At 37.6% G+C, this 23,982-nt stretch overlaps 1 protein-coding gene across 3 annotated transcripts in view; it reads right to left on the bottom strand.

The window, feature by feature from the left end:
- phf2 (PHD finger protein 2) overlaps positions 1-23,982 on the bottom strand; it is a 49,249-nt gene that overhangs the window by 13,551 nt on the left and 11,716 nt on the right. For 2 of the 3 annotated variants that reach the window (XM_066670914.1, XM_066670915.1), the window contains exons 2-18: positions 23,799-23,884; positions 22,547-22,661; positions 21,048-21,208; positions 20,557-20,698; positions 19,086-19,272; positions 16,766-16,928; positions 15,487-15,574; positions 12,428-12,534; positions 6,239-6,330; positions 6,053-6,142; positions 5,463-5,816; positions 4,894-5,010; positions 3,804-3,919; positions 3,290-3,331; positions 2,856-3,034; positions 2,065-2,132; positions 1,200-1,369 (exon numbers count right to left, since the gene is read on the bottom strand). In XM_066670914.1, coding sequence (XP_066527011.1) covers positions 1,200-1,369; positions 2,065-2,132; positions 2,856-3,034; positions 3,290-3,331; positions 3,804-3,919; positions 4,894-5,010; positions 5,463-5,816; positions 6,053-6,142; positions 6,239-6,330; positions 12,428-12,534; positions 15,487-15,574; positions 16,766-16,928; positions 19,086-19,272; positions 20,557-20,698; positions 21,048-21,208; positions 22,547-22,661; positions 23,799-23,884 — 2,277 coding nt within the window. The remainder of the gene's footprint in view (positions 1-1,199; positions 1,370-2,064; positions 2,133-2,855; positions 3,035-3,289; positions 3,332-3,803; positions 3,920-4,893; positions 5,011-5,462; positions 5,817-6,052; positions 6,143-6,238; positions 6,331-12,427; positions 12,535-15,486; positions 15,575-16,765; positions 16,929-19,085; positions 19,273-20,556; positions 20,699-21,047; positions 21,209-22,546; positions 22,662-23,798; positions 23,885-23,982) is intronic. The other variant, XM_066670916.1, reaches the window with a different exon arrangement.

Genomic DNA, 23,982 nt, shown 5'->3' with positions numbered 1-23,982 from the left:
AGCTTAATATCAAGTGTCAGCTAGATGGGTATTAAGGGGTGGGGAGCAGCAATACAGCAGCAATGATTTGAACTGGCGTTTGTGATCCAGAATTGATCATCGAACAACAGTACCTGACCTCTCTTGTGAAAACAAACGATCTAAACAATCACTGGATTAGGAAGCCCTACATTGTATCTACAATCCACTGACCACACAGCAGCACTTTGTAGTTCTATAATTACAGACTGTTGTCCACCTGTTTCTCTGAGGACCCCCACTGAGCAGGTATAATTTGGGTGGTGGATCATTTTCAGCACTGCAGTGACACTGATGTGGTGGTGATGGTGTGTTAATGTGTGTTGTGCTGGTACGATTGGATCACACCCAGCAGGGCTGCTGGAGTTTTTAAAACATGTCCGCTCACTGTCCACTCTGTTAGACACTCCTACCTCGTAGATGTAAAATCAGAGACAGTAACTCATCTGTCGCTGCATAGTGTGTTGGTCGTCCTCTAGTCCTTCATCAGTGACACAGGACGCTGTCGGCTTGATATTTTTGGGTAGTGGGCTATTCTCAGTCCAGCAATGACACTGAGGGGTTTAAAAACTTTAGCAGCCCTGCTGTGTCTGATCCACTCGTACCAACACAACACACAATAACAGCACTACGTCGGTGTCACTGCAGTACTGAGAATACTCTGTGGGGTATACAGAGCAGGGCTGTCCCGAATACCATTTTTAGGGCTTTGGAGCTTCGGCCAGATAATTTATCGAACATGCGAATACTCTGAGAGTGGGGTGGTGGTTTGTTCAAGACTTTTATGTTGACAAGGCTGAATATATGTGGATTGGAGGGCTGCCTTTATCGCCACATTTATCAAAAAAAAAAAAAAACGAATATCCAAATCTCAGAATTATAAACCGAATTCATAGACAACGAACGAATATCCGAATATCCGGGGGCAGTCCTAATGCAGAGGACATTTTACTTGACCATGAAAAGGGAATTTCACAGAATGCTACCACTGGGCTTAAAACATTCAGACGGGTGTTTCATGTGACACTTTTCAGGATGATACCCACAGGTCAATGATAAATAGTGGCAGTTTGATGATAAGCTATAAGGACTGAACGACACATGAAGCTCTGAAACACTCATTTTTGAAAGTAACTGCAGAGACAGACAGCAGACGTTTTAGTTTGGTGTAGTTTGTGTACCTGTTGTTGCTGTAGTCGATGCCGCCCACTTGCTTGCTGGCCTGAAGAAGATCAAGGATCCCAGCCGCACTGCCCCCTTTCTTCTTGGACACCTTGGAGTTGCGACCTTTGATATCGGTCTTGGCCTCTGTGTCTATGTGGAGTGATTCTTCATCTGAGGAGTCAGCATTCTGATTGGAAAGAGACAAATTAACCATTAGACCCTTAGAAGTTTATTAGTATATTTGATTCCTAGCATAGGTAGGCCTCCCTTCTATACCAATAAGAGTCAGATATTAAGACTGCACACAATGCTAATGCCTACATCTGCGATTTGATTAAAACTGTAAGTTGTTCTGGATAGAAACTCCTGCCTAATGCCATCAATGGTAATTAATAGTTGAAGAATAATAAAGCGTTTCATGCATATGCCTTAAAAATCCCTCTGACAGGAAGGGTCAGTAGTTGACCCCCAGTGACCTGGCACTGTGTGTGTCTCTCTGAGTGTTGCGGTTAATTTCTTCACTCTCAACCGCTTCACACCACAACTATTTCTTTCATCAGCTCTGTGGTGGAGCTTGGCTCTGCTCTGTGGCTTTCGTTCTTTGATTGGCTCTGTGTGTTAGTTTAAGTCAGAACATTAAGTGGAATTACAGCAGCCCAGCTCTGGGACATGTGTGATCTCCAATGGAGTACTTTTTAAATGCACCCAGAAGGAATCTATTACTCACTTCATGAAATCGTAGATTGTGATTAAGTCTCAATTCTTTAGAAATGTATAATTAATCAGCGTCTTCAAGTTCATTTCATTCTTTAGTTCACAAAATGGGTTGGAAATGTTCCTTTAGTTTGAAGTCCCCTAGGAAGGAATGATGAACATGCTTACCTTAATAACTGCAGGCTGCATTTTTGGCTTTTTAGTCGGCTGAATGGGTTCTCTGATGTTCGATAAGACTGAAAAAAAATAAAAGACATTTAGAGTTTTTAGTTAATTACAAGAAATTATTTAAATAAACAACAGTCAATATTAGCCTAGTCAGATGAAGTGAATAGAAGAATTACACCAGTGAAATAAATAAAAATATATATATCTTGTGAAACTGATAGCAGACTATTAACATATGATTGTTCCATATGCTGTAAAATCCTATAAATCTAAATGATATAGGGATCGGACTGTTTTAAAAATATTTAATAAAAAGCACATTGAAATAATTTTACAACAGTAGGGCTTTCTACTTTCTACACTGCAGAAAAAATAAAAGTTTAATTATCATACAATTTATTGTAAATATTATTACATAATTCCAGATTTTAAGGCCACCAAGATACTAACATTTGAATTTAAATCTTTATAAAAGCACAACATAAACCTGGCTTGTAAATAACTCACTCTCTTGCTCACTTATTGAATTAATCACTCACTCGGCACAGGCAGTAACATAGTCTCCACAAGGGGGGCTTAATAGCACTCCAATACCTTATGATGCTTCAAAGAAAGTGACACTGGGTTGTTTAAAGTGAAGCAGAAGACTGACTGTTAAAAATGTTGTAAGCTGTAAGCCATCGTCACAAATATTAAACTTTAAACCATGACTTTCAGGGTGGGTTTTATACGTTAGTATATTACTGAAACCAGTAACCATGCCAAAACTAATGCTACAGAGCAGTACTCACAGGAAAAGTCTCTTTTAACTGGAGTCTTTTTTCTTCTGATCGGAAACTCGTCAATTTTTAACTCCCCCTCATCTGAGACGTACTCATACTCGTCTCGTACAGGTTTGGGTTTGTCCTCTTTTACATTTTGTAAGGAGCTAAACACGCTAGAGTTGGTCTGAGTCTTCAGTGTCTTTGTCCTGAGGAAACAGTGAGCAGTTAGGACTATGACGGATCAAGCATTCTAAAAACAATAAACTAAACTATGAAAGGTTGAGCCTGAGAGATTAAATAAACATATGCCATGCTTTTGTGCCTACAAGTGTCAGTTTTCTTATATATTACGAATCTATTCTGTAATTTTCACTCAATTTAAAGATTCCCAACACAAGTCTGGGAATGTGAAGGCTATACACATTTCCTAGCACTCTTGGCTGAAAATATTAAGCACTCACATATTCTGTGCAATCAGACAGACATCTGACCACTTTCCTTTCCTAAAGAATCAAGGCCATAGTCAGCACAAGGATGTAAAGAACACAAAAAAAATCTTCAAAATTGAACTACTCTGAAGTCTTGTGTCGTATTACTTTACATTTTAATTTCATTGTATATCTTGGTCTTGCTCTGTGACGAATTGGCCACAGTGGGAGGGTTGATGTTCGGGTGATTGCCACAGGATGGGTTAGAAAGCTTTGTAATCAATATGTTTGTTGTCATTTTTTCTCTAATATAATAAATAATCAATAAAAATGTATTAAAATATTATTAACAATAAATTGTACTTCTTTTGAGAGAGAAATACAGAGATGTCTGCCACAGTGGGTGCCAATATTTATATTATATTCATACGACTTAATTAGGGTTCACCAATAAGGGAATTTGTAAGCTCCAAGCCTGTCTGTGTATTTAAGCAAAAGATAAAAGCATTTGTTCATAACAGTAAATATAAAACAATACTATACATACCCCAGCAATTTCTTGTTTGACATTGAAAAGGAAAACTTATTGTCTTTATGTCCCAGTGGCGTCTTTTCAAATTTGTGCTCCTCTTCCATTTTCAGTAATGAGTCCGGTTTACTATTCTGTACGAAAAAAACCCCACAACATTTATTTTTGCAAACACTGGAAGTCCCTATACCCATAGATTACACCATGCATGTTCAATGGTGTCTACAGAAACTGTGGGAGAAAAAAATGTATTACTATACTTCAAAGCCTAAAATATCATTCATGAAGAGCCAAGTAGTGATGTTTTCTTACTCATTTATTAATAAATTAAAAACAGCAGCAATAGTAATAATTGAGTAGAAAATAATATATATATATATAATTTAACGAATGCATTTTGCCCTGAGGTACCCAAACATCTGCCTATGTCTCTGCTCATTTGCACATAATTTAATGCCTTAAATTGTCCACTCTTAGTTACTTTTAGGAAATGCCTGTAGACTTGGGGCTGATGGCCTTGGTGAACATTTTTAGCCAAAATCTTAGCTCCATCTGTAAGTGCTTGGGGAGCTGCTTGGCCCGAGTGGCTTGGAGCGACTACAAACGCAACAGAGCCGCTTGGCATTGACTTCTTCACGAAACCAAAGCCCTCTAATGTCTTCCGTTCACCAGAATTAACTCTTTTTCTACAAAAGCCGTTCCGTATCGTCCAACAATAACGACACAACATGCTTATTTTTTTGCGGCAGAAACAGAGGCATATGTAAATACTTAGTGAGCGTGCCGGGGATATGACATAGTGTAAGAGAGCATTAGGTAAACTCTGAGCCCGGGTGAAGGGCTCTGCTCTTGCTGCCTTTGATGAGCTCTGAACAGAAAGAATGACTGAGCCACAGAGTTATTTCTGCTGATTGCTTTGATCTGAAACGTGTAAATCACTTCTGGACGATTCTCGAACCCACCCACCCTACTCTTCACAGCAATTTCTCGACCTGTCACAGGGCTTAATATCATTTGCACGGGATTGTAAAAGCTGGCTCTGGCCTGTTTCCTACATTAAATGATCATCATCATGTTTGCTTGGAGGGAACAGCAGGATCAAGCTTACCTTGTATTTCCACTTTGCTTCCGTCTTGTTTTTGTTGTGTTCTCGGATCTCAAACTTCTCCACATTGTTCTGTTTGTTCGTCTCTTTCTCCATGAAGCTCATCATGGTCTTTGGAGGCTGTAAAACGGACAAGGAGAAATGACAATTAATTTCATGGAATGTTTAAAAAACTTTTTGCTGTTGTAACGAGCCCTCATATATAATTCAAAAATATATAGAATAAAAACTTTTTTTTGGTTAATTACAAATGTGTCAACAAGCTTAGTCTTGAGTGTACTATTGCATTTCTACCAAAAATGTAAAGATAAATACTCCTAAACATGTTTCCACACATATGTTTTTAATATTGGAGACTGCTTCCACCACAAAATGTAGTTACAATAACTAGGAGTACAACAACCACTGTTTTAATATAACAACCAGTGTTTGCCTGTATGATACAGTTATGGAAAAACTGCTGATGTAATATCAGATAAAGTAATGCAGTCTGAATACTTTTCAACCAATTATTATTGTGTGTAGTCTTTGTGAATAAATAACAAGGACAGAAATGCTTCCAATCCAATCACCTTGACTTTTTTAGGCTGATCCATTTTGGAGAGGATGTCTTTTGCATGGGACTCCAGAGCTGCCAGGCTGGAGGGCTTTTTCTCAGGTAATCCTACTTCTTTCACTTTCTTTCCTTTCTTCTTTCCCCCCTCCTTTACTTTGGGCACCTTTGGAGGCTTGGGTGCCTTGGGCATTTTAGGTGGTTTTGGTGGTTTTGGGGGTTTGGGAGCTTTCTTCTTGGCCTGTTTGTCACCTGGTGGTGTGGAAGGTAATGTGGGAGACGCAGGCTCTTCTGGCTCTGGTGGGGCTGAGGGGGGCTCCTCTGCTGGAGGCTTAGAGTTGCTAGGTTCACTTTTTATGGCTTTAGTTGCATTCTAGGGGACATGACATGACACAGTAACCATTAAAATGAAAGATGAATTTAATGTATGCTTAAATCATCACACACATAAAACAATTTGTTTCAAATAATTAAATAATCTTAAATAAGCATCCTTATAGTTAATGGGAAAAATACATATTTTTCATCGTGTTTACTGATTTACAGATATTACAGTTGAACAATTCTAATAATATTCATTTTAGTTCATAGTAAAGTGAAATATGTCACCTCAGCTATCCGAATCTCTTTGGCAAGGTCTTTAATAAGCTGTGTTGGCTTCATATTCTCAGGAAGCTCATCTTCATGCTCCAAAAGTGCCTTGACAAGAAATGTTGATTAATGAGCGAGTTCTGACACATCTGCAGTTCAAACAGAAACCAGATCAACCTTAAAAGCACAAAACACTACACGTACCTGTTTTTTAGTCCATGATCTGAAGGCTCCATTGATAATTTTGGCACCATGTACCAGGTAAGGGGCTGGTTGTTTATTTGCTTTATGTAAACCTGCAAAATATGTTAAAATGTGTAGAGTTATTTCTGGCATTGCCATTCACAGCACTAGAGGCTTTATGCAATTTAGTATTCACTAAATACAACCCAACAGAAGGGTTTAGCAAAGGTCAAAACTCTTCATGCATTTCCTAAGTTTGGGATAAATAACCTATATTATTCAGGCTATTATTATATATTCTACAACATTACAATTTTCATCAAATAAAGGAATCAAATTTAATAATAAGATTAAGAGGATTATTATCATTATTATTATTATCATTATTGATCAGTTTATCTGTAAGATCATAACTTATCTTCCACCTTTGCCCTGTACATCAATGAAAGGGGACAACTACAAGACTACTGCTGACCACAAATGATTTATATGCAGATACATTTAAAACACATAGCATAGTGGTGTGTTATGCTGGTAGGTATGTGCTCGTTGGTTATAAGTAGACCTGTTATAATCAATGCAGCAATTTATTAACACAGAAATAACGATGATTAAGATGATTACACAAATTAGACATGAAATGGTTACTGGTTTCATGGTAGACTACAGTACAATTTCTGGCAGTATTACTGTTTCCATGTAAATTCTGAGATTACTGCACTTTGGATGACACAATAACTTACATGAGTTTTTCAAAGTTTGGCTGCAGTTCAACGCCACACTAAAGATGGCTTGGTTTTGTGCCTGGGGAAACATGGTGCAGTGACAGAGCCATGGTGTGGTGACCAATCTCACATCCCCATCCTGATGTCATGCCCCAAGGACCACTGAAACCAGGGGAGGTGATATCAGGACGGGGATTTAAGATTGGGCACAACACCAGAGCTCCTGAAGACTGAGGAGTAAGCTAATGTGCTATAACTGATGTTGATTCTCTTGTAAACACACGCGTGGCTGTAGAAACAAGCCGGTTAAGTAATTTTGTTTAAATTTTTAATGACAAACAAGCTGTCCCATGCAAAAAAAGAATGCCTTCTAGTTAGAATCACAAAGTCACTGCCTGTTCCACATTAAATGGTGCTGTGTTCAATTCCACCTTAAATTGTGTTGATATGTTTGAGTACTTTTTTCATTATTTTCAATTGTGAATGAGTTCTTTCTACCTTAAACAGACCTCTGTAACATTCTGCCACTAATATTAACCTTAAATGTTTTAACGTTACATTCATACACCTTTTCCTTTGTGCTCTAGAAGCCATTTGAAATAAACATGCCTCTAAAAAGGGACCTCAATTCAATCAATGCAGCAAATATTTCCACAAAAATAACAAAACTGAGATTTATACATTTATGAATACTGATTACCTGTTAAACTAAATCTAATACAAACGATTACTATCATAATCTCACATGACTTTTTAGTGACAGAAAATATCAAGACTGCAGAATTTATTGTTCATTAGGTTTGTTTTATCTTAATATATACTTTGCCTACATGATTTCTGTTCGTGTATCAGTACTTTTTGAACTTTAAATCACAAGATAACCAGGATAATTTTGGCCACTATAAACATGATAGTAAATGTTTATTACCATTTCAAGCCTAAAGCAAATATTCAAATAAACTGGCCATAAACTAACATTAATCCCCAATATAAATGCAGTCTTGTGTGGTTCTGTGGTTAGGGACTGACCACTGATCAACAACTAGAAGACAAAATTGGGAGATTTCCAATAAAGTGGCCCTTAAGTGTTTAAAGCTCAAGTTTATTCTAGCAAGATTTGTTTAACCAGTGTCCTTAAAATCCTCATTACAAACCATGAATTATGGATGATTTCTTTGCCCCTGCTAAATGATTGTGGAACCTTTCCCAAAAACATTTCCTTAAAATCTTAGCAGCACTGTAGCCCCTCTGTCAGAAACACTCAGAGCATGACACTCTGCGGAAAGGTGAAGGGGGCTGTATATCAGCAACAGAAATGGAGTGCACTGGCAGCCATAGCCATTACCGCTCAATAACAATGGCCTTTCATACATCAAACTGATTACTGTGATCCACTGGGGCCTGGAATGGTCGTAGGGCTTTTCCTAACGCATGCTTCAACACTGATTACATTGGACTGGATACATGGCCACTACAGGAAATACACTGCACACTGCGTTTAAATTAATAACATGAACACAACGTGAAAGCTGAAAGGGTGGATGGAGAGAGGAGGGCCAAGGTTTGGCAGGGAGCCAAACAGGCCTTCTGGGTAAAAGCCCCCTTTTCCCCCATACACCCCCCCTTTTACCTGCAGTCACACATGGGTCTCAAAAATCAAAGATGACCCTGAAAACAGACCCCCCCAAAGAAGCCTGGTGAACAAGTGTGGTCCTCAACCACTTGGTGTGTATGCGTGTGTGTGTGTGCGTGTGTGTGTGTACTATACACAATCTGGCCAAATTAAGGGAATGTGAGTGGGGGGAGAAAAAGAAATGGTGGAAATATAAACAGAGTGCACAGGGCCAGCTGAGGGGAGTTTAAACACCAGGCTGTAATGGAGCAAGTGATTCTGCCTTTTGAAGCTAATCATCTGTGAACTCTGCAATGCACTGATCTAATGACTGCAATAATATTCCTGTCGAAAGAACCTCTACCCATCTGCTCTGCAGGCCTCTGCCAGAAACAGACAGAAACATGGGCCGTTAGAGCTTCGGAGACTTTAACGTTGTTTCCAACCTTTAGTCCTAGAACTGAAACTCTAACATTGTGTCCACGTGTTTGAAGACAACCTCTCTAATTTGTGAATTCTGTTACTTTAAGCTACACCACTGTGGAAACAGACATTCAGTTGCAATCATGACTTGTACAAAGTCTCTAGAAAAACATAAAAAACAAATGGGAATGTCTGAATCAGCTTCACATAAGCATAAGGCCAACATGCCCAGTGCAGAGTATAAAGGTCCCAGCTGCATTTTCTGAAGTGATGACTGACATTAATAATGATATTTAACGATACTTGGTGCAGCCATGGGCTTAAAGTTAGAGAAGTGAGATTGAGGCCGGAGGAATGGAGGCAGGAAATTTAAATAAATAAATAAATAATTGAATTAAAAATGGCTGAAGTGTACTTTGAGCAAGGCACCTAACCCCTCACAAAACTGCACCCTGGGCACTGAGGTGGTTGGCAGACCACTGCTCTGGTTGTGTGTGTGTTCACTGCCCATAGTGTGTGTGAATAATTGTTCACTAGTGTGGGTCTGTTTGTTCACTATCATGGATGTGTCAAATGCAGAGAAGAATTTCCTAAAGGGGATCAATAAATGCGTTTCTTCTTCTTCTTACAAACAAAGCACCAGAAAATATCATTTTAAAGTCTTTTCAGAAAAGCAGAAGCAGCCACTGCAGCAAAGGTGGACAAACTACTTATTAATACCCTTAACCTCATAAGCAGGTGTGAGCAAACATTTGTCCATGTCGTTTTCGGTAACTGACACTTAGCTAAGATTATAATTAACTATATTAATACAGTTCCTGGTTTATTATACTGACTGGCCACTTAATCACACTTAACTATTATTAGGTACGAGTTTACAATTACTGACATCATCACTCCATCAACTGAAATAGACACCGCAGGATCACCACTGGGTTGGTATTACTGAAGTGGTTGACCACACAAAAATGTCCGATCAAGAGTGACCCTGTTGTCAGAAACGGCCACTGGTGAAGAGCTCGTAAAACATGTGCATGAACAGATGAGCTACAGTTTATAAGCAGACGTAGAGGTACCAAGGTTGAGGTTTTGAATAGAGGACAGTCAAGTCAGTGGGCCATTTGGCCAGTTAGTGCCATAATAAGATACATACAGGCCCCAACAGCGCAGGATTGTACAAACTGGATTTGTATCCACTCCTGACAAAGAGTAAGGGGCATAACTATCTCAAAATATAAATTACATAGATTAGATAGTATAAGAATTTACTAATCCCAAGAGAAACTCCAGTGCCACAGTAGCATACATAGTCAACAAGAGCAGACATACGTTAATCAAAAATAATTATGTAAGATTAGAGATCTACTTCCAAAATACGGTTATAAAAGCAAGCTACAGTAATACCTTGACTTACGAGTTTAATTAGTTCTGTGCCTGAGCTCATAACTCAATATGCTCGTTTATCAAGTTAAATTTCCCCGTTAAAATAAATTGAAATACTATTAATCCGTTCCAGGGACGGAATGCTCACTGGGATACCTAGTGGTGAGTGGAATAAGCTCACTCACTAGTAACTCAGATTCGGCTCTCATCTTAAAGCAAAAAAATCAATCGAACGACAGCTCATGTCTCAGAAAATTCGTAAGTTGATTCACTCGTAAGTCAAGATTTCACTGTATATCTATAAATAAAGAAGACATATACATGACATATAAACGAGCAACATCAGGTATTGCACTAATAAATTAAGAGTTAATAAATTGTCAAGAGCCACAATTATCACAATACAATTTAGAGTGCAGAATGTAAATAAGAAGAGTTATAATTGCAGCAGGTACAGTAACAACACAGTGTATATCAACGCATATTAAAACACTGTAAACATGGAGCTGTATAGCTTAACTCAGCACAGTTCAGACAGCAGATCAGCAATATCCCTGTAGAGTCTTAATGCATTTGGAAAGACAGGTCTCACGTGTTGAACTTTAGCATTAGTCTTTCACTGAATGTCCTTCTCCATAACAGCGAGTGAACATAAAATTGAGAGTGTCTGTAATTCACTAATAATTTTAAATGTAAATACAACTGCTGTATTATTACAGACGAAAAAAAATCTAGTTTTGAAAAGCAACACATTATACATTATACATATTAAATCTGTCCAAAATCAGCCAAATGCGACACTGCGTCAACTTTTCAATTGCCTGTTCTATATCCTGCATTGCATGGATGTGTTAAACACAGACTGACCAATTAGAGCTCTCTTGTCACTGTTGCAGACCAAACAAATGAGCATCAGGATGCTGAACAGCTCATCTTGTTTATAACAGAACACAGCTTAAAGGGTTGAATATTAAAATGGGCAGGACTTAGAAAATATCATCCTTTTTAATGAGTGGGCCAACAGGCACAAGCAGAGCCTCAAACTGCCCACTGAGCTACAGAAACACCTTCAGAACAACTCATATTACAGCTTTAATTCTTGAATGAAGTGCTGAAATTCCCCATGATGTTGTCTTTACTGTTGAATGTGTGTTGAATGGTGTGTGCATCGTTCAGTTGCAGTACTTAAAATTAAAATGACATATGGGCTTAAAGGGGACATCTACGATTATGGGGGACTGCAGTTCTCTCTGGTTTGTTTACATGCAGAAACTCTGTGTCTTTTAAGGTGGACCAGTATTTGAGGAGAAAAAACACTGTTGTTTGTACATGGCTGAAGTGTAACCTTTCTGTAAGTTTTTTATTCACTGTATGAATTAGAAACGTAAGTCATTTGTATTTCAAATTGTTTACGCTCATTTTCGCTCTTTGTTTACTTTCATGAGTTTAAAAAAATGTCAATATTACCCACCTATGGAGCAGGATTAAAGCAATACCCACATCTTTTTCATGATTTTCAACGTTTGGAGGGCTCTCTGACATTTTTTCGCCATGAGAAGAGAAAGAGGAAGCCTAGCGTGTCTGAGCGAGGCACTTGTATTTTTTTAACTCGTTTACTGACACTGGGATTTTGTACACACATTAGAACAGTTTCCAGTGCGCAAACAGAGTGGAGAGCAGCAAATGATGGTTTTATAAGTGATTACAATTGTGAACATTGCCTTTAAGAAATCAATTTCTTCGTCCTCTTCCAGCATCTTCCCCGCAAATTCAGTGTTTAGACAAAAAAAAGGCATCAGAGCTGGTGTTAAGGTTCCACCTAATTAAAAGTCACAACCAGTTTTTTCATCAGAAAATTTCGGCCCTTAGACAAACATCAGTTTTGTATGATAATAATTAACGGTGTATATGTTCCTATTACTTGTAAGCAACATTTGCCTTGTAGCTCCACTGAAAAAGTAAATGGCAAATATGTGATAAAATGGGGGAACAACAAATGAAAAAAATGGGGGAAAACAGAGTTAATTGTAAAATGGTGGCTTTAAAGTTACTGATGTTGACACTCACTTTTGAATCTCTCCAGGTAGTACCTCCCTGTGTACCAGCAGGCCGTCTCAAAGTTGGAGAATGGAGTGAGGCTGGCAACTTTCAGTCTTTTTTCCACTTCATATGCCCTGAGTGGAGAGAAGTAAATGGGCCTTCACAATGTAGATTAATGAAAAGTGCACTCAGAGAGAAAGCCACCCAACCGCAGATATGAGAAGCTCTTGCGTCTGCCAGAGCAGATGCCCTTGACTTTTTTTTTTTTTTGGGTGTCACAGGGGCCACAGCTGAGAATAGAACATGGTTTGATGCCTAAATGCTTCAGTAATAAAATCAGTCATTAGTCTGTATCACATATCACAAGTTAACTAGAAGAGCAAAAAGACACAGAAAATCTGGAGAAATGTTTTCCATCATGACACAATAGCCACCCTTGCCAAAGCATTATCTTCAGTATGTGAATACTTTTGAATAGATGAATAATGTTGGGTGTAAATCTCTGACCTTGGTTTCATTATGATTAGAATTCTTTAAAAGCCTAATTACGTCAGAGAATCTTTCAACATGATTTCAACTTAATTCAGCTGAACTGTTTTGATACTCTGAATTATTACTCTTAAACATTCACAAGGAATCAGGCAATAAAAGTATTTAGACAGTAGGAACAAATGTGAAAATATAAAAAAATGTCAAATGTTTATGATCATAATTAGGGATGCACCAATACCACTTGTCCCTTCTGATACCAATACCGATATTTCATGTTCAAGTATCTGCCAATACCAAGTACCAATACCAACTCTATCTATCTTAACTACTATAAATCCAGAAATTTATATTGCTATACTAACATATTTTATTTTATTTTTTTTAGCAGTGTTCTGTATCACTAATAAGATATAATAAGCGTGAATGAACATCATTTACTTCTTTATTACCTGCATATTAAAAAATGTTATGCTTCAGAGCAATGAAAAATATCAATATTTCCACAATGCCGTAACAAGTACAAGTAGAGGAAGACATAGTCTAGCCTGACTGAACAGCTTTTTACACTGTTATGAGGATATCTGTCATGCCTGTGAAATGCACTTTCTAAGGACTGCTGCTGACCTGTGCTTCTTTGTGTTTACTTGAATTAAGTCAGTGCCTCAAAATCGCATTTCAGACCAGTTGCAGCATCAAACATTTGATTTTTTTCAACCCACATTCGGATGTATTCACATAGTGTAAAATCTCCACCAACTCTAGGCTATAGGAGTCCCTTCAACAACCAATGAGAACAGAGAACAGAAAGTAAACACCGGCGCATGCAGTGGAGCTCCAGAGTGGAGGACAGATTAAACGGTAAAACTATGAAAAATGACAATATATTACATAGTGCTGGATGCACAAATGCTCAAATAATGAGTATTACCTGTAGGAGAACATGGTGCGCCACACAACACGCAGTTACAGCCTTTATTCAAACTGAATTCGAATTTTCCATTCCACCTTAAATGACGCAACACTGGCATGTGCTAAGGTGTAGTTTCTGAGACATTTAAAGTGGAACGTAGCCGCAACTATGTGCTATTCTACTAATCTCCAGCTTCTGCTGCAGTGTGTAGAGACTGTGCTGACTGTGGATGTTTTACCATCAACAACCCGAAACATTTATACATGTTTTTTTGTTTGTGGATCTACACAAATAACAGCACAAACAATAAGGGCAGCAAGTTGTATGTCCGTATTTATCTGCGTCTCTAAGGAAACGCGAGTTGCATGTTTAGTTAGGGAGTTTGGGGTTGTGTAGTGCATTATCCCCAGTCGTGTAATGTATGTGATATTTTTCCAGACTCCATAAGAATCAACAAAAACTGTCTTGTAGTGTGAAATACCCAGTCTATGTATAATCTGCCCCAACTTTAAATTGAGCTGTATCTAACAGCATTCACGCGCGTCAGTATCTGCTTCATGGGTTGTGTCCCGAAAAGTGCCGTGTACTACATGTAGGGAATAGTGTGTATTGGGCCATTTCCAACACACCTATGGTATCTGTGCTCTCTGTAGCTGATGCCAATACTGTGTTTAAGTGACAGTATCAGTGTCAATAAAGATACAGTATCGGTATCGATGCAACACTAAATTGAATATAATTTAATATAATATAATATAAAAATAGAAATAACTACGGATGTCGCGATCCCATGTCAAAGATCGGTATCAGAGCCAATCACAGCATTATTTTACTGATCTGCATGTGCTTTACTGGGCTCAGTCTTAAGTCTGATCCTTTGCTTCCTCTAGACAGCAAGCTCACCCTCCCTCCTCCTCCTCCTCTTCTTTTCGAGCCAGTCATGACCAATGTGAATATTCCCTCTAGCACGGGTGTTTCTAAAATGTAGTATGCTTTGTAAATGTTGTGAGCCACTGTAGTCTGGCAACATCATGTCTCCACTTTGTGTAACCGAAATTTTTGTCCTCTGCTGAGTTTTCATAAAAGTGTGAAGCAGCAGCACTAACTCTGGACTGAGCGAACCTGTGGTTTTTATTTTGTTCTGACAGTGAATATCAAGCTATTTGAGCACTTCAGAGACGTATTAGGATTATATTACATTACGTTTTGAAATGTTATATTTTTACTGCTGTAGTGCTGCAATAGGTGGAATATATACAAGCTGTTTGTGAAGACACCTATTGTTTATTGTTTAGAAAAATAAAAAATTAAGCAGCAGCTTGGTGCAGGCAATATTTTCCTTAATGTGAGATATTGCATACAGTGTCGAGCAGATACACTGGGCTGATAGTTTTAATAACTATAATGTACTTAAAGTGTGCACTATGTAATAGTATTATCTAGGAAAATCTAAGTATCGGATCGGGACCCAGTATCAGTAGAGGCTCAATATTAAAAGACTCAGATCAGGATCGGGGGGGACTTGATCAGAACATCACTAGATATAACTATTTACATTATACTTCAAAACAGCATTATTTAACAACATCTTCACATCACTGCATCAATAATTATTGCTGCTAAATATTTGATTTGTGTTTTATGAGGAAATAAGAAATAAGCAAAGCACTAGGAGCTCACTGACCTCATCTGCATTTCCACACTCAGGCTGTGAAGGAAGTGACCTGAGAAGGCCAGGCAATCAACAGGAGTCAGAACTGCATTAATCCAACCTGCAAATAATACAGAGAATAAGCAATTGTTTAGTACTGCTGAGTTTATATACTGTGCCATCATTATATAAGCACATCATACATTAATACAGATAATGCTGATAACACTGACCGATACTGACAGCTGGACAAAACTGGAAATAATGCTGATAATTAGCAACTTTATTTAGCGAAGGCGTTGCCAGATTTCAAACACATTCTTAGAACACGTGCACAAATGAACACTGACTTCATACTAAGAATTTTTTGTAGAGAAATACATTTCAGCAGTTTCCCAGTCTTCACTAAAACTGACTTTAATATTTTAGAAAATATTCGAAAGGATAGATAGCTTTCAGCAACCATAGCACCTTTTACTCTGCCTGCTCCATCCACAAAGCAGCCCGCATTGTGGAGGACCCCACCCACCCCTCACACAAGCTGTTCTCTCTCCTGCCGCCGGGAAGCATGTATCACAGCATGTGGTCCAACACGGACAGACTCAGCAACAGCTTCTTCCCATAAGCCATCAGACTCCTCAACTCCAGAGTCTGAACTGACAGACTGCTCCACACACACACACTTATTCACCAACCACTTATCCCCGACAGCCTGATAAGCATTCTTGCACTTACTTACTACCACGCACTCTGACCCAGGAATCTATTTGCATACATATATTGCACATTATACATTGCATCATTTGCACATTAACTCTTGTACATTTTAAAACTTGCACAGTTACCTCCTGTACATTGTATAATTGGTATAATTTGCACATTACTTCCTACTCTAACTGTTCTGTGGCTGCTACCATGAAGACTGCTGTGCAGATATTTTACAGAAATGATAGAATACACATTTTGTCTGTCTGCACTTGTACTTGTGTTGCACCGTTGTGTTGGAACGTTTTTTGTTTCACTGTGTACTCTGTGTATAAGTTAAATGACAATAAAGACTCTTGAATCTTGAATTTCGACGATACAAGAAGAAAGTTTTAAAACATAGTCTAGAAAACAAAAGACAGATGTGATTTCAAGGAAGGTATATCAAATTTACAAAAGTCCTCAAAAATAGTTTTGCAGGTTTATGTATTATCACTATTTGGTTGATGGGCACTGATCATTTCTCTCTGATTTATTGTGGTTTGAGTATTATATGAGAAGCCTTCCTGAAATCTCTGCATTGATGACACACATCCTGCAACCTCACCTGAAGGGATGAAGAGTGATTGGCCCTGCTTTAGCGTGCATTTATAGCATTTGTCCACTTGGTCAGCGAAGAACATTTCAGAGTGATTGGAGGACGATCTCCAGCGCTCGTACAGAGATAGGTTTGCTGATGTGGGTTTGATCAGGAAAAAAATCTTCTCCCCCTAAAAACACCAGTACATTGTCAACGGCATCAATATATTCAGTGTAAACACATTAAAACTTCTACTACGTCAAGATCTTTACTGACAGACCAACTTAAACTTTTACTGTTTACTGACAGAGTTTGACAGATGGAATTAGATGCACATCTAATTTAAGGTGTACCCATTGTGAACACATGTTCAATTGCACAGAAATAACTTTATGTACCATATTTATGTAGAATATGGGATGCTTTGGAGCAAAGAGTTGTGAGCCTAAGTTCACCATGCTCAGTGCCAAGCATCAGCTACAGGGATGTAAAGACACCTAGCACTGTGTTGTCGCTCTATAAAGATACGTTGTAAAGGCCTTTGTGATACAGAACTAAAAATCTACCGTCACCAGTTAAACATAATTCTCTGAGATATCCTCCAATACATAATCTAAGTCCTTCCCAGATAAGTGAAGACTGTTATTGCAGCAATAAAAGGCAACTTTAAAGATGTTAAAAGTGCAAGTTCTTTCTTGTCTTACCTTTAAAGTAAGATTTTACAGTTCCATACCAAAGAAATATTACTGTTCCCGTTGTTTGAGAAGTGACTTTGAAAAAAGGGGGATTTCTTGGGACATTGATAGACTTTACAGTGGTTTTGGTCACCAAATCACAACCCAAATGACCAGTTATGGGAGATTCTAGAGTGGCCACTCAGAACAGCCTTCTCCTTCACCATAAGAAAAACATGTGAATGGCGGAATTTAGTGATTCATCCCTACAGTACAGCGCCAGGAGAATTGGTGCCAAAACCCACTGATGCTGTTCTGGCAGCCTGTGGCGGTTGCTCTATTAAAATACTTCATGTTGCTGTTTCCTTTCCATATTTTCCTTTATTTTGGGAGTTACCTTCCACAGTAACTGGAGGCTTTACAAGGCGTCTTACATGTCTGGGGCTTCTGGGTGTTCTGGGTGTTAAAAAAAAGTTGTTGTTTTTATTTTTTTTAACATTTCTTTTTCTGGCTAAGTTTTAATTCAGGACATTTTTAAATAATCACTTCCGAATTACTTTCACCCATAGGAGAGAATGTTGTAATGATGTAAGTAGAACTTGCCTGGCTGTTAGTAGTACTCACTACAGCATTAGATCGGTGGAAGAAATGAGTGACAAGTCCCTCATTCATTGCTTACATAAAAACATCTCATGAAGGAATCAGTGAATCACTACTGATGTGTACTGAAGTGTTTTCAAACCCCATCCCACTGTAAAAAAACTGCTTACTAAATTCCAAATTCTCTCAGAGAAAGCATTTCAAACTTTGCAGCAAAACAAGTGGTGGTCATTTGGGCTGGAAGTGACCGTAAATGTAAGCTGTGGTGCAGACTCTTTAACACAGTCACAACACAGTGGCAAAATCTGTCTGATTCAGCTTGTGTAAATGTGGCTTAGACATAGACTTTCACACAATTGTCCCTCTAAGTCTAAATCCATTTCTCAGCCAAAAAAAAAAAGTATCTGGTGTATGAAGTTGCCTTCTTTAGCTTTGAAGATGAAGATAATATAGCTTAACAGCAAAAGGCATCTTCCAAACTGAATGTCTAATTAGAGGGTCTCATATACTTTTGGACATAGAATGTATGATCATGTTGACCTCAAAAGAAGCTGTCTAGTAATCTAAGGAATTAATTCATTGTCTATAACAGCTTATCCAGTTCAGGGTCACACTGGGTCCGGAGCCTAACCGGAATCACTGGGCGCAAGGCAGGAACACACCCTGGAGGGGGGCACCAGTCCTTCACAGGGCGACACACACTCGCACATTCACTCACACTTTTGGACACTTTTGAGTTGCCAATTCACCTACCAATGTGGATTTTTGGACCATTGGGCGAAACCCATGTGTACAGGGTGAGAGCACACCAAACTCCTCACAGACAGTCACCAGGAGCAGGACTCGAACCCAAAACCCCAGGACCCTGGAACTGCGTGACAGAGACACTACCTGCTGCCCAATTGTGTTGCCCTTTGTTGATTACAGAATGTCTGAAATATCCAGGCCACTGGGTATCCATATAATAAGTCAGTTTCTCAGTTTCAGAACAAGAAGAAGAATCACTAGAGAAAATGACTGATAGCTCATTTTAAACAAAAAGTATTAAAGAATATATCCTTTTAGAACTTCACCTTTAGGACATGATACCAGACTGAAGCCCCTCCACACTCGATATGGAAGTCGGTGTAGCTGTCCTTCACACAGATCAGACAGTATTTGGTTACTTTGGGCTTCCCCAGCAGAGCATCGTCCGGCCAGTAATTCTCCACCCAGGACAGTCTCCTTACGATCGACGGACTCTCCACAATACTGGCCATTCTGGACCAAAACATTATAGTAACTTTTAGAAACGTGCCTTATTTACTTGTATTACATTGTAATTATTATATATATTTATACATTGCATGGATATATTAGAACTTTTATTTCTTGTTTTTGTCTCCCCACTCTCCACAAATGACATCAAATATAATGTTTTCTAATTAAATTTGTACAATTACTTAATAAACATGTATGTTTTGTGTGTGTATTTATTACATGAAAAGATCATATTTTTATCTATTAATATTTAATATTTTTATCACAGCAAAGTCACCCATGTTAAATCAATACTATTAGTGCTAACACTGAGAGTGTAAAATTATTACACAAACAGTGTTAATTTAACACTAATAGTGTTGCTTTAACACTGGTGAATTTGCTGTGTACTCTCTATAAATCATGCAATCTACCTTTAATTAAAGTTATCATTCAATTTTCTGATTTAACTGATTTATTGAATGTATTTTTTAATCAGTTATTTCTGCAAACATCTAGAAATGTGAGCTGACATCTGTTTACATGTTATTTGTTCCAAGATTTATTTTGTCAGAAAAGGCTTTTTTTTTTAACTTATAATCTTTTAAAGCCCCTAGGAACCCATTTAGAAATTTTGGGTTTTTTTGATATAATTATAAACTTGGGTGTTATTTGAAACTTTTATGTGAAAGTTTACATAAACATAAAACAGAAATATGATAAATCTCTCCTCAAAAATGCCTCATTCCCGTTCATACAATCATGTTAAAAAAGTAATTACAAGAAATCACACCAAAGACACTCAAAAGACAAAACACGTCCCTAGGTTCGTACATGAACAGTTGTATAATGCCAGTTCTACCAGCCTGTGCCGTTTTATTGGGAATCTTGGGCAAAATGACAGCCGCAGTACAGAATAAACACAGAAAAAACAAAAACAGCAACTGCTCTGTCTCGAAACTGTGTGTAGCCATGGTAACATAAACAGCATTCTGTACTTCAGCGATAGAGAGCTTTCAGTCATATTGATATATTGCATATGGTATTTTGGACTACCCCACACCATTCTCAGAGCGCTCTGAGGAGCATATTTTGGCCATTTTTGAGGAGAGATTTATCATATTGTTGTTTTGTGTGTTTTATTTATTTATTGCTGAACGTTTCACATAATACCCATCTTTAGTATTATACAAAATAACACTAAATCTCAAAATGTGTTCCCAGGGGCTTTAAAAGTAAATTATAATTAAAATGTAAACAAAAACGGACAAATTGTCAAAGGAATGTGGAACCCGTCCTACTCACCTTGTGTCGGAAAACTCCAAATTGATAACATTTAATACTTTCTTTCTGTTTGTGCTGTAATAATAATCCACAAATTCCTTCAACTTCATTTTGCTGTCAGTCTGTTTTGTGACATCAATGACATCCACGGGTACATCTGGGCCTGGAAAACAGGCAGAAAAATATTTACAGACACAGTATCAGGGAAAAGTGCACAATTTAAAACTTTAGGAATACAGAGGCGCCCCCTAGAGGAGTCCAAGCAAAATATATCCGTTTAAGGATATGATGACATCAGTGAAAGATGACACTTTTGACACAATATTTTTGAAATTAATGGCACTTGTAATGAGGGAATCACACATGGTTTCATCTTTTTTTTTAACATGCACCTGTATACAATTTCAGTTTCAGTATGAGCATTACTTTTTAGACAAATTTGATAAAGGGCCCAAAACTTTGCAATAGATTGTATGCTAACTCTGGTATGCTTTTCCTAACTGTGTCCCTACCGACATAGTTCTCAACATCGCTGACGTAGAAAGTTGGCGCAGGCATGGTCATCCCCAGCCCATCCTTCTTCTGGATCAGAATGGGTTCATTAAAGCCGTGTTCCTCCAGGTAATCTATGGTCAACTGACAGCCACTGAGCTTGACCACCACATCCTCCGAGCTGCGAAAAACAATTCCAACAGAGCTTCACACAGAGCCTTGGAGGAAAAGATAACACTTTTGATGCTGAGGATCTGTTATCTTGCCCATACTTTGACTTCATTCTCATGCATGTTTTATACATTTTTGTCAAAGTGGTTAGTGAATAAAGTGTTTTAAAGAGCAATTATACAGATTCTATAAAAATGTCAGCGTGAGTTAGAAAAAAAAATAAATTTTCTTTGTGGCTGCAGACATGCAGTTGTGGGACAAAACAATAACAAATTAATGTGTATGTTTACACATAATTTATACTATAAATAAGAATTCCGAAAACAAATGTAGGTTCAATTGCTATGTTGGACAGCAAATAGAATAGCTAAATCCAGACTATGTATACAGAATGACCCCTGTTTCCTATCACCCCACTGAGAGTAAAATACTCAAACCACACTGAGTTTTTAAATTATCTTAAACATGGAATTCTGCTGATTTTTTAATGTGTGGAAATCTACAATCATTATATGGTCAGTCACCATAAATAATAATTTCAGTATATATATAATTTTTTTATTTATTTATTATTATTTTTTTTTACAGTACTTAGAAAAGAACAGTGAAGTTATAATAGAGCCAATATGCAAGAGCCAGTCTAATATACAGCATTCTCTACTCTCCACTCTCTAACAATGATCAGAGAGCACCATCTACAGACAGCCTACTGTAACTTTTCAGTTTATTTTGTCTAGGTATCTCTGATGCCCATCGTTAACTTACACCAAGGGGTGACCCAAAATATTAACCTATATCTTAATAACCACATAATCAAAAACATTACTCTTTTTAGTGCAGGCACATTAAATATGTATTAAAAAGTCACACACGAGTGATTATTCAAAATGTCTTCTTAAAGCGGCTTGTTTTCACATGAGGTTTACTATTAAAGGTTCATATTCTATTTTTTATTTTTGTACCAAAATCACATAATTCAATTTTTACTATTTTTGTTCCTTTAATAAAAGTGGCTCAGATTTTGATACTAATGTATGTATATGACCATTTTTCTAAATGGCTTCGCTGAACTGAGAAAGAGGCCATGACTGAAACACTCTTTATAACTTCATTGTGAAAATGTGGAGCTAAATTGACAGAGTAAGTGGACAGTGAAGTGCTTGTTTTTGTGACATAAATTAACAAAACAAAATCCATGGACATGTTGTCTTAATGCTTGGTCAGGGAGCTTAATCGCTATATATGGACAATATGAATTAAATGAAATAGGTGCTTTGAATGTTTTGCACATTACATCTCTTCTTTCAAAACTGGTATTCCAAGATAAAGAGAAGAAAAGTAAGATTACCTGGGGAATGTGCGGCTTCTGAGCTCCTTTATGAATACCTGGCTGCCGTTCTGAACTGGTTTGACATCTCCACTCTGTCCCGTGTCATGTTTATTCCAGTTCTTTTTCTTTTTCACTGTAAAACAACATGCCCAAGGAAGAGAAATGTGGTTCAGCTGTTATGTGAATTCATAATCAGCTGCCACTTTATTGCACAGTTCTCCATAAACAGAATGGGGACTAACTTAACTTAATATGGAAACACAGGCTGAGGTGTTTAGTTTTTCTTCTAAATCAAATCCTCAATTAGGGCTGGACGATATGGCCAAAATATATATCATGATATATTTCTGGTATATATATCTGGTTGATACGATAAAATTCCGATATTGATATGAAAAGTATAAAATGCACTGAAAAACTTCCAAGAACAAACAAAAAACATAACATCACCATCAAACAAAAACCTACTGGCTTTGTCAATATTAATATTTTTAAACTAACTTTTGAACTGCCGACTTTTGAAGTGCCCAGTAATGAACGTCAGTCAGTGACAGATAATGTAAAGTAAATAATGTATATTGAAATACTGAAAATGTGTTTAAAAATCTGAAACATTTTATATTGCAATATATATTGATGCTGTTTTATTATCCAGCCCTATTCTCAATATATGTTTTTCAATTTATCAGGGCCTAGGGGTTAACATTTCGTAAAGAGCTCATGTACTGTTATCTCTAGAATGAAAGCTTAGCTTGTGATTACAGTCATATGCAAAGATTTTGACACCCCTGATCAAATGACATGGCTTGATAAGTTTCAAAGTGAGCACGCCCACAGCTTTTTCCACTTACTTAGGAATTTTTCTGCACATTTTAGAACACAATTTATTTGCATGGGACATGTTTTATGTTGCCTTGCACCCAATGATTCCAGGTAGGCTCTGGACCCACCGCGACCCTGAACTTGATAAGTGGTTACAGATAATGAATGAATGAATTTTTGTATGAATGAGTTTTATTTTATTATTTTCTCCATTATGTTCAGTACAGAAAATACACAGTAGCAGTGCACTTTGAGTAATATGCTATTTGCATGATATTTATCCTGTGGAAGTATATTTATTTTCACTTTGATAATTAACAAAATAGTTCATCTGAGGCCAGGGCGTGCTCCTATGATGGTTTTTAGGAGCACATTTTGTACTGTATTTGTTGTATACAAACACTATACACAACAAGCTGAATACAAGTGAACCAGTGAAGGTACTCACAGGTGGATTTGCCGTGTGTCTTCTCACAATTGGGACAGTGATAGATGTCAATGTCAGGTGCATCATCTTCATCTACTCCAACACAGCTGCAACACAACAAAACCGACATCACTGCAAAAGACTGTATCTACAGAGATGTCAGTGTCACTGTAGTGAGATCAGCTGCTGTAAATTGCACCCTTGG

The sequence above is a fragment of the Hoplias malabaricus genome, chromosome 5, assembly GCF_029633855.1.
Source record: "Hoplias malabaricus isolate fHopMal1 chromosome 5, fHopMal1.hap1, whole genome shotgun sequence".
In the NCBI taxonomy this organism is placed as follows: Eukaryota; Metazoa; Chordata; class Actinopteri; order Characiformes; family Erythrinidae; genus Hoplias; species Hoplias malabaricus.
Note: the sequence above shows the minus strand (reverse complement) of the source record. Positions and strands in the feature narration are given on the sequence as shown.